The sequence below is a fragment of the Oreochromis aureus genome, linkage group 7, assembly GCF_013358895.1.
Source record: "Oreochromis aureus strain Israel breed Guangdong linkage group 7, ZZ_aureus, whole genome shotgun sequence".
NCBI lineage: Eukaryota > Metazoa > Chordata > Actinopteri > Cichliformes > Cichlidae > Oreochromis > Oreochromis aureus.
Window position 1 is genome coordinate 47,322,942 of NC_052948.1, and position 17,405 is coordinate 47,340,346.

General features: G+C 40.0%; 1 protein-coding gene across 3 annotated transcripts in view; it reads left to right on the plus strand.

The window, feature by feature from the left end:
• The first annotated feature begins 3,122 nt into the window (after positions 1–3,122).
• The window catches only part of ctif (CBP80/20-dependent translation initiation factor), a 61,247-nt gene continuing 46,964 nt past the window's right edge, over positions 3,123–17,405 (plus strand). Inside the window, exons 1-3 of one of the 3 annotated variants that reach the window (XM_031754537.2) lie at positions 3,123–3,338; positions 15,048–15,286; positions 16,545–16,616. In XM_031754537.2, the coding sequence (XP_031610397.1) occupies positions 15,110–15,286; positions 16,545–16,616 (249 nt within the window). In that variant the 5' untranslated portion in view covers positions 3,123–3,338; positions 15,048–15,109. The remainder of the gene's footprint in view (positions 3,339–15,047; positions 15,287–16,544; positions 16,617–17,405) is intronic. The other 2 variants (XM_031754538.2, XM_031754539.2) reach the window with 2 other exon arrangements.

Sequence of the window (17,405 nt, forward strand, 5' to 3'; positions counted from 1 at the left end):
CCCCAAAGCAAAAGGAAAACCCTTAGTGAGTGAATGAGCCTAATGTCACCTTTAGCTTTGATCATTTGACCCTGGGGCCATTTGGAACTTGTAAGGCTAAAAATCATAGTCTGTGTTGGTTAAAATCACCCGGCCTTTGTTTAACATTCCCAGAAGATACAAGTTAAGAAAAGAGAACATATTTTGCCAAATTTCTCAGTTTAAAAAAAGAGTTGGATCTTGACTCAAGTATAACAGAATCCTTCTTTCGTCTTGTTTCATTTCCAGCTCTCTGAAAGTTTAACCAAAAATTTGTCAGGGTGGCTTTTTGGGTATGTTGTTGATAGACGAACAAACAACTCTGAGGAACAAAAGTTCAGCATGCAAGTAATTACAGAAATGGTTAAGCCATTATCTGAAAGCATTGTGCACTGTGTAACAAAACAGCTTTTACGGGAGTCTGTCCTGTCCCCGATCCAATTCTGGTTGAGCATAGAGGGTTGAACTTAGAAGTATATAAACTGTGCGATTATCAGTTTGGGTTTTTTTTGGATGGCAGTTATTTTAGGTGTCCGCACTGGGCCACCCGAACTAATTACAGAACAGAATTTCTTCTGGAACAGGCAAGTATTGGATTCACAAAGCAAAACAACCCACCACAGAAGAATTCAGCATGCCCAGAACTCATTCAGTGGGTATCCCTTGCTCTTTGATTGAATCCAGCACCAACTATAAAGTAAAATAGGTGACCAGTGACTTATTTTTGTATGGCTAACTGACCACTGAGAGCAGACTGGGAGGGTAGCCTTAAAGAGAGTGAAATTTAGTGTTATGTAAAAAAAGTAACTGGAATTTATTTTGAACAGTGTAGCATGTAAACCTATTTTAGTGGACCGTGCTAAATAAATAATGATGTGCATAATATGGCCAATTTAAAAGATTTTTTTGTATTAATAACTAAAAAAACAAATCTGAAAAAAAAAATCAGAATGCTATTTGTATTTTTATTAACAGAATTAGGTAGTAGCAGTGATTTACCTCTGTTAGATGTGTGTATACATCAAGGGCGTAGATTTGGTTTTGGCATTGGTGGGGACGGGTGTTTCAACCACCGAACCCCGCCCTGTTTCTTTTTTTTTTTCCTTTTCGTCTTTAAATTATGTTAAATTACTATTAAACAAATGACTAAGTATTTTAGACTTTAGTTTACTTCAGCCACATTCCATATAAATCAGGTATCATACAAAAATAAAAATAGCTTCAAATACAGTCAAGACAATAAAAGAATATAACTTTAAGGACTTAAATGTGGGATGGAGCGATTTCGCAGGTCTTTCCTCCCCACTGCTGTCAGACTCCACAACAAAGACTTTTGCAGCTGATCAAACACACACACGTGCAATAAGACGTTGTAAGTTGTATTTTTACTCAGTTGTATATAACATTTGTATTCTATTTTTATCCTAATGTATATTTTATTCTATTCTGTACAGTTGTGTACAGTATATTATTCTTATTGTATTCTAATTTTTGCAATATAACTTTGCACTGTCCACTTTCTGCTGTGACAAAACGAAAGGTAATCTTATCTTAACACGATTACTTCAGTTATAGTACACCAACTTCTCTTATACATTAGCACTAAGGGAACACTAAATGAACTGGTGGTTTTTGTCCATAAAACTCATCTAAGATGCCCACAAAATTATTATTCTGTGCTTGATGTGCCTCACCTTTGGCCCTGGCTTTTCCCCTCTGACTGCACTAGGACATATTGCCTCTTGATAAAATAACACATTGATTCGTGCCATATAAAAAGTGAGACAATTCAGATTCTTTGTCAAATCTACACTAATCAATCAATTTTACATCAGCAGCCAAACAATTGTAGTGCAAACTGCACTACAAGGTGGAATATTTGCAAAATCATGACTACCTCATGATATTTTGTCTCAGAAATTAACCCTATGAATATGTCAGTGCCACTAGGATGAAATTATTGTGTCACCAACATTTTAACGTATAATTTTAACAGCCTCTTTAAACTAATATCCTGGCTTGCTCGAGGCTGCCGTTTTTTCTGACAGTTTCAATCAAAATTAGAAATGTTGCTCTGAGACTGAGAGAACTAATAGAGCTGCCTGTTGTGCAGTTAGTGTCCAAAAGCCGTAATTCATGGTTACACACAATTTTAGACTGATGTGGGCCAAAGCCTAGCATAGCCTGTAACGTTATTATGACGGACACATTTCATGAGTGAGCTTGGCTTTAAGTGACTTACAGGTTTCTTTGAAAAATACTTTCTTATATGCACGTTCTTCCTCTTTGCTACCGTCCTCCTCTCAGCGCAGGTTTGCCGCTGCTGAAACTAAACAGAGCTCCCTGAAAGGCTCAGCCAATCACATTGGCCATATTTGTCACATGAGGTAGGACTCCAGTAGAGAACGTCATTTAACTCTTTCTGCGCCGCTGGGTGACTGAGACGCTGACAGATCGATTTTTTTCTTTCTATCGTTTTTTTTTTTTTTTTTACAAGAAGCGACCAAATTATTGGTGGGGACAATTCAATAATCGCTGGATATTGGTGGGGACGTGTCCCCTCCGTCCATGCCAAATCGACGCCCTTGGTATACATATATATATATTTTTTTTTGGATCATCAATTACCCTGGTTAAAATAATTCTCTAAAAGTAATTATATAATAATTAAAACATTTATAGGACATTTATAGGAGGTTAATGTATGCCACTGGGGGAAAATAAATAAACAACAATTAAAAATAAAAATAAAAATTTCGTCTATTGAAAGTTCATGTTAGTTGTGAGTAATTATCTGGAAATTCTGACTTAATAACTCAAAGATTCGAGATGTTATTTCCAGATTTGACGTAACATAACATGACATAAAAATCTGAAACTTTGATGGAATAACCCACAATCTTAACTCAAAGAACTTACTTTTTTGCAGTGTTGGAACCAAACTTCAATTGTTATATCTAAGGGCTGTAATAATTTAAGGGTTATATGTTTTCTGTAAGTAGCACAGAGATTCACTGGGTATGGAAATTGTGGATAACGACTAATAAGCTAGTAATAAGCCCGTAACGATCTGTTACTTAACTGCACTCTATTTCCCACAGTGCTCCGCTCTTGAGTGCACGTGTCAATGATGCCAGCAGACCGGACTGAACGTCACATTCCTGCATTCCCTTTTCCCTTAGTGTGGGACGTCGGAGTTGCCACTGGATAGCTAATCCTCTTCCCCCCTCGCTTTCTTTTAGAGAAACACACCCATGACACGGCGGATTTAATCTCTGGAGGCGATCCCAGGTTCGCCAGGAGTTCGCATTTCACTTCGGGTGAGGATTTATTTCGTTTTAAGACAACTGAAGGTGTTTTTCGGTTGGAGCGTTTCAACCGTTGTAACCAGATAACAGTTTTAAGAGATGCGCTGGATTTGCTGCGAGTTGTCTCAGTGAGTGACTTGGTTATGCTGGGATTGGTTAAGCCTCCACCAGCAGACTTGTTGATACGACAGAGTTGACGGAGACTTGTTTGAATTTGTAATTTATAGCCTTTCGGTTACTGCTCCTAAGGGCTAACGCTAGCCGGCTGGTTAGCCGCAAAGCTTGCGTCACCATTGTTACCGGCGATACGCGGGCACACGCAGACACACAGACACACACACCAGGGCGTGGAAGTGCCCCCAGATGTGGCTTTGTTACCTTAACAGGGACAATGGTGTGCAGCTGTTTCAAAACCTCTGGCGTAAACGAACCGTCATGTATCTGTTCACTGACCCTGGTACACACGGTACTAGCATCACAGACAGCATGGGCGTGGTTATAAATGCTAAATTTAAAAAAATAGCTTAAGCTATAGTGGCACAGGTTGTTAGTCTTCCTTCGGTTTCTGTAACGTTGCGTCATACTTGCTTGACAAGAATGATGTCAACAGTCGCTTAAAGCGTTAAAGTCAATCAGCTGTGCTGAGCTAGCTGCAGAGCAGCACACTGTCTCAGCTGTTGACGCTCACAACAAAGAGTGGATCATCACAGCTGCGACTGTGGCAGGACAGAGGCAGATCAACATTTCTGACAGATTTGGAACTTCTGTCTAAATATATTTTAACATAAACATTAGCTCATACTCCAATGATGAATGTGTTACATGTTATTCATTAATCATGCTGTCGTTAATGAGAAAACTTGGCAGACTTAATATTTTGATCCCTAGCCGACCTGACTGTTGCTCTTTAGCTCACACTTCGGTGAAGTTTGCGCATGGCATTCCTGGGATTCCAGCTGTTTGGGGACTGATCGGATCAGAGTGACTTTAGTGATTTAAGGAATGTTTGCATGCTGCTACAAGTCAAAAAGCAGAGAAAAAGCTAACCTTTTTAATGCAGACCTAGAAGCTAGACCTGTTTTGCATGATTGCATTATACGGGTGGTATTATTAATAGAGAATTTTAAAAAAGATTGTCTGCAGTGATGAAAGGATGTCTCTGCAGTGTATTTACCTTGTCACATTACTGTGATCACTCAGGAGACATATGCTATTTCATTAGAATGCCAAGTGGTCAGTCAGGTTCAGCCACTTTCTCAATCTGTACATATTGTAGAGAGACATTTAGACCATGTTCCTTTTAGCTAATGTGAAGTCCACCCATTTGGTAACATTTAGCTGTTGTGAAGATAGTTCAGTCAATTATGATTTGGCCATGATCTGATAGTACATGAGCAAAGACATACTTGGTTGAGATTTGCCTACAGTTCCAGGGAATTCAAGGATATGTATGAAATTGAACTTTGATAATATGCCTATATTACTATCATCAAATAGCTGATCAAGAAAAAGAAACATCTGATACACTATGTGCCCCACATATGCTCAATAAAGGATACTGTGGATTCTTAATACACCTTGCTACAGTGAGGAAATATTAGAAATATCCATCCAGTTGCTTTTTCACTTTGGGATATGTTGTGTAGTTAGAGTGCTCTCACATTAATATAAAACTGAATTTTGCTGATGTGTAAATGTGGCCTGAAAAAAAGTTTCATTCATACTAATCTAAGAGTCAGTGCATCATCATCACCCCCTGTGATCTGTTGTCATGGCGCATGCGAATCCTGCATTAACGTGATGAACGATCGTTATTGTGAACTCTGTCCTGGAAGACCATACAGGGCCAAAAAAAGAGAAAAGACAATAATGAAAGGCCGATCTCACCAGTGATGCCAGGGTTAATTTCCATAGCAGCAGGTAACTCTTACCTCTGTGTTGTATGTCAACGTAAGCATTAGAAAATGAGCTGGTGTTTAGGGTCATGATGTAGACCTGGTTCCCTGTATGTGCGTGTAGCGCTTTGAAGAATGTGGAGGAGGTGCAAATATAGCAGCAATGTTACGGAGAGAGTGGGAGCTGCCTGCACAAAAATGGATCATCCTGAGTCAGGCTGTGAAGCAGAGATCTAGCCTTGTTTCAGTGGGGGCTGCTCCTCATTACATTGCTTCTCTGGAACGGATGAGTGAGTGGAAAATGAGAAAGTGAGGATAGAGTGATTACACGGTTGATGAATCAGAGAAACATACAGCACTTCTGTGAGAGATGACGGAGCTCCAACATGTTATATACTCTGTTTTTGCAGTAAGCCATTGTGCTGCTACTAGTTGTGTTGTTTGTGTGGTTGATCTTTTTGTCAGCAGTTTTGTCATCATCTCAGCCCTGACCAATAATAACCACAGCTCTGTTGAACACTCACCTTTGTGCCTGTCTTTTGACTTTTGGTTGCTGTTCACCTTTGAGGTCTCAGGACTGTTATCTACCCTCCATACATGTTAGGAAACCTGTGAGCAGGTCAGCATGCCCTCATTTGTTTGTCACACCTCCACGCTCGTGTGTCCGGACAGAAGAGCATAGCAATGTGGAGCTTCAATCCCAGCAGTTCTGCAGTACTGCACTTGCCCAGTCCATTCCCATTTGGTCAGTACAGGGACAAAGAGGGACAAAAGAGGACAATGAGGCTATTGTTTTAAGTATACACACATACCATTGTACCTCCCCTCTCGTGTGACATGTGCACACTTTTTTCTGTTAGTCTCTTCCACTGGATTCAGGTCGTTCTAATCGCACACTTGTAAGTACACATAAGAGGGAAAAAACTGAATATTTTTATATTTTGTTTTATGTAACTTATATTGCAGCGTGAAAGAATACGTAGCATTTGACTTGAATAGCTCTGCTAGGAGAGAGTTGATCTTTGTAGAATGACTGTGTGATTTTGCAGTGGAGCGCATTTTGTGGAAAAAAAATCTATATTTAAAAAACGCCAAAAAAGAATGACCTCTTAAGCTGATTTACATCAGTTGTTCTTGAGTGAACTTTAATGCGGTCGTTTTCAACACAACAATTAGTGGAGGAGAAACTCTTCCAGCGCTGGGGAGATGAATGAGGGCAGGAAGTCAGACAAATGAAAGGCATTGAGCATCCAGTTAATTTTCAGAGTTAACTGTGGGGATTAATTGCTACCAGTGTGCTCTGAAGCCATCAGCAAAGATCATCATCATCAAGTATAACTGAAGCTGAATGTCTAGCCTCGAGGCTCCCTATCGCACATAAATTTATGTCTTTATATTGTTATGACTGCAACTTTTAGCTATGTAAAGGCATATTGCCCTTGTTTAGCCCTGACAATTCCCTTGTATCCAATGGCATCTTTTAGTAGTAACAATAATAGATCGACAAATGCAGTTTTCTCGATTGTTGCCACCTGTTGCTCTGGTAACAGGATTTCTGCCTCTGTTTTGGTGCTGTACTACCCGATGCCTGTCAGGAGTATCCTGCGGTTGACTACTTACCAACGTTGCAAACTTGACCAACAAGCCACCCCTCTCAGGCTTACAGAGGTTTGAGAATGTCCTTTTTTTGGATTTGTATGAAAACCATAAGATGGACAAATATAGGGGACGTACTCTCTGAAGTGTGTCAAATGGCTGAAAAGAAAATGAAATAGAATTTCAAGTTTCACTACCGAGACGCATTATGCAGAAAAAGTGTTGCTGGAGAAATTGTGATTGATTGGTGCCAGCCACATAATGCTTACTATTATCCCTCGGCTTTGTCAGAGAGTGGCACGCAATGTGAACAGTGACACTTTTTCATCTGCATTTTGTAGGCGATATATTTAAAGTGTTCATGTTTGCTAGGGCTCATCCTGGTACTTCCCGTTCCAGTGAATGCAAAATAAGATCCAGTATTAAAAGGATTTATTTGTCATTTACTTATAAAATAAATGAAGCATGTTGTGGAGTCCTGTATTATGATAGAAAATTGTCCATTTGTCGTTACACACTGGCAGAATCTTTAAATCTCTGTGTCTTCAGTGGCTGTTAATGTTTCATGGAGCTGAACCATATGCACACAGGTGTTATTAGTACCCTTTGCTGACTGTAAAGCCCTTGAGCCTAAGCAAAGTATGTGGTTGCTCCATTTAACCTATTTGCATACATCTATTACAGCAAGTATGTCTGCTGAATGATTAGAGTCAAAGAAGGCACGCAGCTCTTCTGCTCTCAAGAATAGACTACTCCAAATTATATTTAAGCTCAAGTGTGAGTTTCTTAAGCTGCCAGTCAGTAGTAGACCAGATTAGACGTATTACCAGCTCTCACTGCATGGGGTGAGAACATTGACTTGGAGTCCCACTGGGTAGATGGGGTCTCATGTTCTGCTCTGTTTGGCTTGTGAGGATTATGGTTCTTACTGATTGGTTGTTGTGTAACCATATCAAAGGTTGCAAATCACCGAATGGTTTAGGCTTGTTTTTCTGTATTCACACAGTAAAAGCTGTGTTCTTTCCATTACAGCTGATTTCTTTTTAGTGAGTAAAATCCACGAAGAGAGTGACGCACATCACGTGAAGGAGTCCAAAAAGTCTGTTCTGCACTCTGACACTTAAATTGAGTTTATGCTTATGTGTTAAATCTTCATTGTAGGTACACTGAAACCAAAACCCCCCTCCCCCAGCCACAAAAACCTACACCGTAACCTGGTGTGATCCTCGACAGAAATGGAAGACTGGTTGGCCCGTTCAGTACCATTGTTTCTTCCTTTTTGTGGGTTTTCCATCTTCTTTTTCTGCCGCCAGTTTTAGAATTGACTGGAACAACTCAAAGAGAAAAGCTCCATCTTGGGGGTAAAGCATGGTACAGGCACAGCATGCACAGGTATAAATGCTGGTAAAGGCATCAGCCTATGTAATAGGCTCAACATAGATCCAGCAAATATCAAATCAAATTTAAGCTTTAGGAACAATAATTCAGTTTGTTCAATAGTTAATTCAGTAGGCCTGGCAGTGTGTTAACATATCAACAGGCTAACTTTGTGCAGCGTTAGTTACTAATTATATGTATTGCCTGTGCATATTTTTTCATTTAAGAAAATTTAATTTTTGGATATACCCATGCTTCAACGTTCCTTTTTGACCACGGTTTACTTCTAAACTAGTTGTGACGTTACTCTCTCGTTATTCAGACATTAATCAGACACATTGATTAGAGTGTCTGCAGCAAAATTGATTTTTTTGTGTGTGTTTATACACCACTCCTCTTGTAATTTTGCATATATTTGTCCATTAATTGAAAAGTCATGTATATTAAATAATGTTAAATTGTGTGTAAATCTGCACTCTGATTTCGGAGATACATCCAATCACGGACATGCATAGTGAAGAAAGTATCTGTATCGGTCCTCAAACAAAGGCACAGTGTGCAGTCCAGTGCCACGCTGTGTCTGTCTGGCCAGTTTAGTATCAGCCTGAACCCTGCTGGACTTTGGGCATCGATGTCTATGAGGTCAGCTGTGGTACAGTCTGCTTTGCATTTTATAGGGTTGATGTTTCTCTGCTTGCCTGGAGTGTCACTGCCTGAGGTAACCCAGCTTCTCACCGCACATTGTTACTCCACTATTCATGTTGGAAAGGCTTTGTAATAAGTAATAATGTGTGTATTTTTTGGCTGATAACAAGCTGCGAGACTCTAAAACATAGAGCATCTCAGGTAAATAGTCCCTAACCCTAACCGCAACCTGCCAGAACTACTCGTCTAATGACAATGGATAGTAATAAATTATGTGGCATGTCTAGATTCAACTGAAAGGTTAGGAGGAGACTTTGATGTCTGCAATTGTTGTGAAGTTTGAGGGGAAGCTGGACAGGATGGCAGGCAGTTCTTTGTTGTAACAGCTGTTAGGATTGAGGAGAAGGAGTGAAAGGGTGGAGACAGGAAGGAGCAGAGGAGGAGTTAGAGCATTGTGGGTTAGGGGACTGAAAAATGTAGTTTGAGAAGACAGAAAAGGAGAATAGAGAAAGGAGGAGAGAGTGTGTCATACTGTGTTGATTCCACAAGCAAATGAATACTACAGACACAGGTGGTATAAAAAAAAACTCCACAGTGTAACAACCGCTGCAAAAAATTGCTTGAATTCTGGAGACATGGGTCAGGATATTTCATACTTTCTTACATGGTGCACACAGCAGGAATAAGTGGATTCAAATGTGTTTGCACTACTGGAGATAATCTCTGTGCGGTGAGGGAGTTTGCAGGAGGCAGGACACATGAGTTGAGTGTGCTGGACCGTTAACTGGACTGTTTGCACACTGGCGCAATCCAACACTACACAGACTTGTAGTAAAGAGCTGGAAAGTTCTAGACCGGCTAATGCTCAGCTTCATTGTGTTGGACACTTATCTACTTATATGCACCTCGAATGCTTATGCACGTCTGTCTGCCAACCATTTTTTACTACTTATCTTGGTCCAGGTCATGTGACCCTGTTGGGTGATGCACATGCATTATTGGACTGCAGTCTAAAATTTTTGCCACACTGTAGTTCATATCTATTTTAGAATAGCTATAGTAAGTAATTTAAACAAATAGTTGACAGTATTACACAACAGCAAAGTTTTAAAGCTTCGCCCGGTGAACGGTGGGGTTGACGACAACTGGTGTGTTGAGTTTTTATCTAACTGAATCCCCTGCGCCAGGAGGGGAAGACATTGTTGCAAATCAGTGGCTTGTGAGCTTTCTTTCTTGCTCGATACATTTCTCTTCCCATCATTCTTTTACAGGTCAACCTTGGTTTCATCTATACAAAGAATTTCTCTTATCAGAAAGGTCATAGCTCTCTTAGATGTTTTCTGGCAAAATGTAATGTGTCTTTCCTGTTCTTGAGTGTAACCAGTGTTTTGCACCTTGTTGCAAATCCTCTGTTTTTAGATTTTAGCATCTCTCACAGTGATACATCTATCTATTTTAGAGCATTCTTGACCTGGCAAGAAGCTGAGAAGTTGTTTTTCTTAGGCGAGGAAAGAATCCTTCAATCATCTGCTGTAATTAGCTTCTGTAGCCTTTCAGGCCTATTGGTTTTGCTAAGCTGGCCTGTGTCTTCCTTTTCTCAGGCAATTTTCCACATTGTTGATTTGGCTACGTTTTTGCAATCTCTCTGATGGGTTTAGTTTGCTTTTTTTCACTCGCTTCAACATTTTTTTGGACATTCATTGAGAGTTCTAGTGAAAAGGTATGAAACTGCCATGGGCATGAAACTGCTTGTCAGTCAATTGTTCAATGGCTAAACAGTCAACACGCTATTTTTGTAAATCCCCTCGAATTAAAGCTAAAAGTCTGCACTTCAATCACATCTTGATTGTTTGGTCAAAAATCCCCTGTGGTGGTCTACAGATGTAAAAATTACAAAAACTGTGTCATTGTCCAAAAATTCATACATCAAATATTTCAGACAAACAAGTCAGGATACAAGGATGAAGTCAGGAAAAAGTCACATTGGATGTTGTGTTAAAAATAGGCATTAGTGCCCACCCTGTAGCTGAAGTGACTGTATTGATCTTCCCTACTGCCAAGTTAAAGATGTTTGTAAAGTATGCGTGTATCATAGGAGTCAGGATAGGCGTGGATGCAAAATGCAGCTTATTTAAATGTCAGAAACCTTCTCATTTCATGTGAGCGTAGATAGAAAGGCTGGGGGATCATTACTATTAAGTTAATATGCAAGCAGGGCTTCACAATGATTTCATCATTGTCTGCATCTTTTTGTTATTTGAGAGCTCATATCACTGATTGATCTTAGCGTGTATGGGGAAGATGAGACCTGTGTTTGGTGAATCTGAGCTGCCTTGCAATGCTATTTGTGTCCCTGACCTTGCAGAGTCAGTTCCTCTGTTTAGTCAAAGCTCTAAGATGGGCCACCAGCCTGCAGAGCTTCTTTATTTGTTATTCCTCACATATAAACCAAATACAGTAGTATCCTTTTCTTTGTGAAGAGCAGATCCTTGCTTTAATCTCCTATCCTTTTCCTCTTTCCTGCAACCTTGGCTTTTTTTACTGTTACACATGATTTTATTTTATGACTAAACACTTTTCCCTCATGAGAAAAACATTGATTTTTAGTCAATGTAGCCATGAAACAAATCAGAACTGCAGATTTAGAGTGTTGTGTTGCAAAACACTGCTGGGTGGACTTTCATCCCATTCCACAGATGCCTTACTCCTGTGATATGCAGAACAAGCTTTATATCCTGAAGTTAATGCCATTTAGATGGACCTGCTGATTCATTCATTCCCTACAGAAAGCACATAAAGGCACTGTAGAAATTGTCATAGATAGCAAGGCAAAAAACCCCCCCAGAGAGCTACGTGCATTTGGCATTAATCAAAGCGTCAATAATTGCTGGCAGCTGTTTACCCTTAAGCAGTAATCCCACACTACATATCAAGGACAACAGTAGGACATCTGACTGGACTGTAGCCACTACCAATATGCATCTATCAACATACTGTTGCATTCACACTATTACTGATTGCAGCTCTACTTATTCAAACTGTGTTAAAAGTATTATGACTCAATATTTTTAACTTCATAGCTCGAGTGAATAAAAGCAGTGCTGTAAAAAAAATTAGTTTTGATTTCTTTTGTCATTTTTACATGTTTCAGATTATCAAATTTTAATAATAGACAAAGATAAGTGAAAAAAAATACTAAATGCAATTTTCCAATTATGATTTTTTTTAAATTAAGAGACAGAAGATATCCAAACCTTCCTCGCTTTGTGTGTGCCCTAAACCAGCGGTCCCCAACCTTTTTTGCGCCACAGACTGGTTTATGTCAGACAATTTTTTCACGGACCGGCCTTTAAGTTGTCGTGGATAAATACAACAAAATAAAACCCAAAAAAAGGAGATGCATTCATAACACAGGGGAAGAGACCCAGGGAAATGGAGTTAACGATAAAAAAATAACGATGAAAACCGATAAAAACTCTGAAAACCATAAATTTCACACCCAAGGCTCAACTCACGCAGCCCAGTACCAAACGACTCTTAAGACCGGTACCGGTCCGTGACCAGGGGGTTGGAGAAAGCTGCCCTAAACCTAATAACTGGTTGCACCACCCTTGACAGCAAGAACTGCAGAAAGCATTTGTAATAACTGGCACTGAGTGTTTCACATCCCTGTGGAGGAATTTTGGTCCACTCTTCTTTGCAGAATAGTTTTTATTTGGTCACACTGCTGGGTTTTCAAGCATGAATGACCTGTTCAAGGTCATGCCATTATCGGATTTAAGTTCAGACTTTGATTAGGTGTCTCTTATATAAGTTTAATATATATAAGTTAATTTACCATTAATTTTGAATGTCTGAAGTGAGTTTGCTCTGTCCATGTTTCGTAAACAGTGGGTCCATGTAATGTAGTGGTTTACACATTCGATTAACACATGACACATGAAAGGTTGCTGGTAGACCAGTGGTAGACACAAATCCCTTTGGGGTTGCATGAGGAAGAGCGTCTGGCATAAAAATCTGACAGGTCAGATATGCAGAGATACCCGCTGTGGCGACCAGCAGGGAGTATCCAAAAGCAGCAGGTTGTTACCGGTTTGGCTGAGGGCATAGCGAGGGGCACAACTTTGATTGATTGGGTTGTCAGATAAATTTGTCGCCTTTTTGGGCTGCATATGAGTAGGAAAAAGTGGGATGAACATAGCTGGAATTTCACTTTAGATTCAGTCTTAAAATACACCAAATACCATGAAGATAACAAATGTCTCTGAGTCAGCAATGGCAACGAAAAGAGACAGCGCAGGGAAAACTTGTAAAACTCTGTAGAACTTTACTAAAGCCAACAGTGCACCCTTTTATGGTGTGCAAGTTTGCAAACAATCTCATCATAAATGTCACAATATATTTCCAGAGCTGGACTGAACTACTAGAAAAAAGCCCTCCATTGGTCAAAGCCACAGAATTGTTTGTGCTTCCTTAAAATGGGGTCTCAAGTCCATGTACCAAGCATGACTGAGATAGCTGTGACCCTACATCATGTTAGGCAGCTTTCTCAGTGATTATGATTGGCAATAATTGTAGCAAGTGACACAAGATCCAGTATCGCTAAAAATTAATTAAGAAAGAACTATGCTTGATTAAAGCAAACTAATTTTAAATATGGTTTAAAAGTTAAAGGCACCAAAATGGACCCCTTTTTAAACCCTTTAGTGGTACTGCACTGCTGGCAAGGCAGACACCATTGTTTAACAGGTTCTTGCTTTCCATGTGCCCCACCTCTCTTCCTACACTCATAAAAAGCATCCTGTCAACTTTTGCATAATCCTGCTAACAGACAAAAAGACAAACCAGAAAGCAGTAGTGAAATCAGAGGTACCTTGGCAGAGGTAACAAGTAGTGAATCACTGCATCTATACGGAGATTGGAGAAAATATGAAAGCATGCAAACATATATGTAGATATATGCATGGGTGTGCCACGGGATGCTTATACTTGTACATGCATGCATTCATAAACTTGCAGGTCCCGTGTTGCTGAACACACACTTGGTTTGAGTGTGCATACTTCTGTAACCTACTAATTGCAAATCACCAGGGTAATCAAAGCCCTGGTATTAATGTATGGTGGATTATATTATTGACACGTATGGATTACAGTGCTGACTGTGGGTCAGATGCAAAACATGTTGAGCTGCTAGTGTTTGTGGAGATTCAGGTTACTGTCTCTCAACAACAGTTCAGAACCTGAGGTCTGATCTTCTAGTGGAGCTTGTTGATGTTATTTGCTGACTGTTCCAAATTTGTTTAGAGTTGTTGGTATGCTAGCTTAACTTAGAAATGATCCTGCGTTTGTTGTACGTCTGTTTGAAAAACATTGCCCTTCACGCAGTACAGAAATTAGTAAGATCAAATTTGATCTTGGAAAAAGAGATTGCAGACTATGTTTAGGAAATACCACTCCCCATTACTCTAGCATTAGGCAGCACTGTTGCATCATAGCCAAAACAAAGCCTTTAGACTTTCTGTAGCTGACTTGTTGGCTGCAAATGCACAGGACTCCCCAGCGAGACCCAAGGGCTCAGCAGATACCATTCTGCGTGCTCCAGCCATAAATCCTCTTTGCATGGCTGGTGATCAAGCCGTGATGTAAAGGAGCTTAGGAGCAATAGACAGACAGCCAGGAAGCTGCTTCCCTGTTGGCCGGGGGTCAGGTGATCACACAAAAACACTGACAGGAGAGAGAGGGAGAGAGACAGCAAGGTAAAGGTGGGAAAACAAACTGACACCGAGAGGTGTGTGAATGGTGACAGCTAAAAGGGCTTGTGGAGCAACTTTTCAAAAGTTCGATTGATAAGTTGAGTGCCTGCCTGGGCCTGCTGTAGCTCCACTTGAAGACAGGTTTTCTGTCTTGTGTGTTGGACAGTTTGTTGGAAGCAGGCACTGCGTGTATGGGTGTTTGCTGACAGCAGGGAGGCTGTGTACCTTCTTCAAATGTCAGGGAGTTGAGGTGGAAAAGGTAAGAAAAATGTGTTTAACTGTTCCTGAGCTGCAAGCAGTGATTATTTGAGGTAAATCTCCCGTGATATATTTGATCAACTGACTCAACATTTTGTCTGTATTGGGTTGTTGGACTGATGTCCACGCACCTGTCTCAATGTCAAAGTCGAGCTTAGCTTACTCTTGTCCATTTCTTGATCTTCGTTTCCCCACAGGTCACTTTCCTTTCTCCCTCCCTCCCCTTCCTCCCCCTCCACCCATCACTGCACCCGTTGCCATGGAGAGCTCTTCGGTGGCGTCTGCGTCGTCGGAGGCTGGGAGCACACGTTCGCAGGAGATAGAAGAGCTGGAGCGCTTTATCGACAGCTATGTGCTGGAGTATCAAGTACAAGGGCTTCTGGGAGAAAAGGCAGATGGAGACTTGGACTTGGACAGTAGCTGCAAGGTACCCCAGGTCAGAGCTATATTACATTAGCAGTACTGTATTTGATTATTCCAGGCCTTGGTGATGTCTGTGGATTTTTTTTATCTTCCCAAAAAGGACTGGAAGGTTTCTCCTTGTGTCAGCTGCCATTAGTGTTGTAATGAATACTGTGTAAATAGAGAGAAAGTGGAAGGGCATTCGTCAGAGATGTACCACGAAGATAGATTATTGGGTTAGGGTGTATTTTGAGGTTAATGTCAGAGCATTCATTGTCATGAAGGTGGCTGTCTTTTTACCTAGTTAGATTACCATGGTAACTAATGCCAAACACATAATATGGTCCGGAGCAGGTTATGTTCTGAGTTTCAGTTCACAAATGACTGTGTGAGAGCTACATTCTCACAGGCTCTTACATTTTTGGTATGCTCTATGTGTCATATAGCTTTTCTGATGAAGAAATATGTTTATTCGCAGTTTTCTGCAGGATTACTCTCATTTTATTTGTATCAACAGTGTTTTGGCATTTAATGATTTAGGTTCTTTATAGATCGGTATCATCTCTTGCTTTAATACTGTCTCTGATTGGTGGAGGCACCACTTTATCGGCCAGTTTTGCACTGAAGAAAAGTAAAATAACACATCTAATCTCAGACATTTAAACAGAAATTTAGAAGTTGGACTTCAAATAGTGACTTGACTGATTCAGGACGGTGATTTAACTACAATATGACATAGAAGCTCAGCAGCCTTGCTCTTATATACGAACACAACAGAATCTAACCAGTTGGCAACCAGCTGAATAGAGTTCCCCATTGCAAAGAGACACATCGCAGATGATCTCACTGAAAGAGATTAAGATTGATTGCAATATGTTGGCAATCCGTCTGCATTTATGAATTAGATCAGTTCAATTAGTCAATTACTTGCAAGTCTTGCTTTCCACCAGGGTGACCTGTGCATGTGCCATGTGATCAACCAATGTACGACCAATCACTGGACAACCACAGATTATTGGTTAATTAGTTGGTGTCCCTATTGTAGCGTGACAGAACCATAATGCAAAGAAAGCATGGCAGTGTTGAAGTTGCACCTTTAGCTGCTTCAGCTTCTTTGACCTAGTTTATTGGCTACTACACAAACTATACACCAGGCTTTAACATGTGGTCAGAAACATAATTTTGAGCCAGTTATAAAAGCAGAACTTCAAAGTAACTTTTAATATGTTTTAATAAGACTTTAAATACGCCGTAATTGTGAACCTAACTACTTTGTTTTCTCTCTTCTTCAGTGGACAGATGACTGCAATGATAAGAAAGATGGTAGCTGGACATCATCACAAGGACGAGGCACATCTAAGCCAGTGAGTGTTTGTCTGTTCACAGCTCTATCTTTGCTAATAGAGGTGGGGATCACGAGATATGAAAATTATCACAATATATGACTCACAATACAATATTATTGCAATTTTTAACATTTTGCAAGATGCTGACCATTGCAATAACATATAGTGGGACTTGTCATGTTTTGTCCACCGCAAATGACATTACATACATGATGACATACACTTTGTCAATATTTGTTTTATCCAGTAAGATGAGATAAGTTGCCTCACTTTAATTTTTTTGTTTGCTGGAAAATGAGCATATCGACACTGTCGCTAATATGTGCTATAACTGTTGCTATAAAATGGAATCAGTTTGCTACGAGTGATTGAATGGGGTCAAGTTGGCAATTACACGCAATCTGTTTCTGATAATATAACAATTAACAGTGATAAATTGTGAAAAATCACATATCTGTTTCTGTTTACATAGACAGAAATTCACATTTACCTATTACAGCTGTATTCAGCAACCAGCTAGTAACCAGTTGAGTTGAGTATCTTTGAGTTGTACTCATTGACAATGACTTATTCAGACTGATGGCAACACATCTGTCTGCATTTGAAAAACCAGATTATTTGCAGACCTTTGACAGTCTGTGTAAGTCTGATTGCACTCAGTCCAATTCAGACTGCAACTGCTTGCAGATAGGTAGCCTCCTATCAGTCGATCGCCTTTATGCTTACCATTATGCTGAACATAATGTTATTATGGTGCTGTTGCGTTAATATAAAGATGTTAAATCACTAACAACCAAAATAATTTGG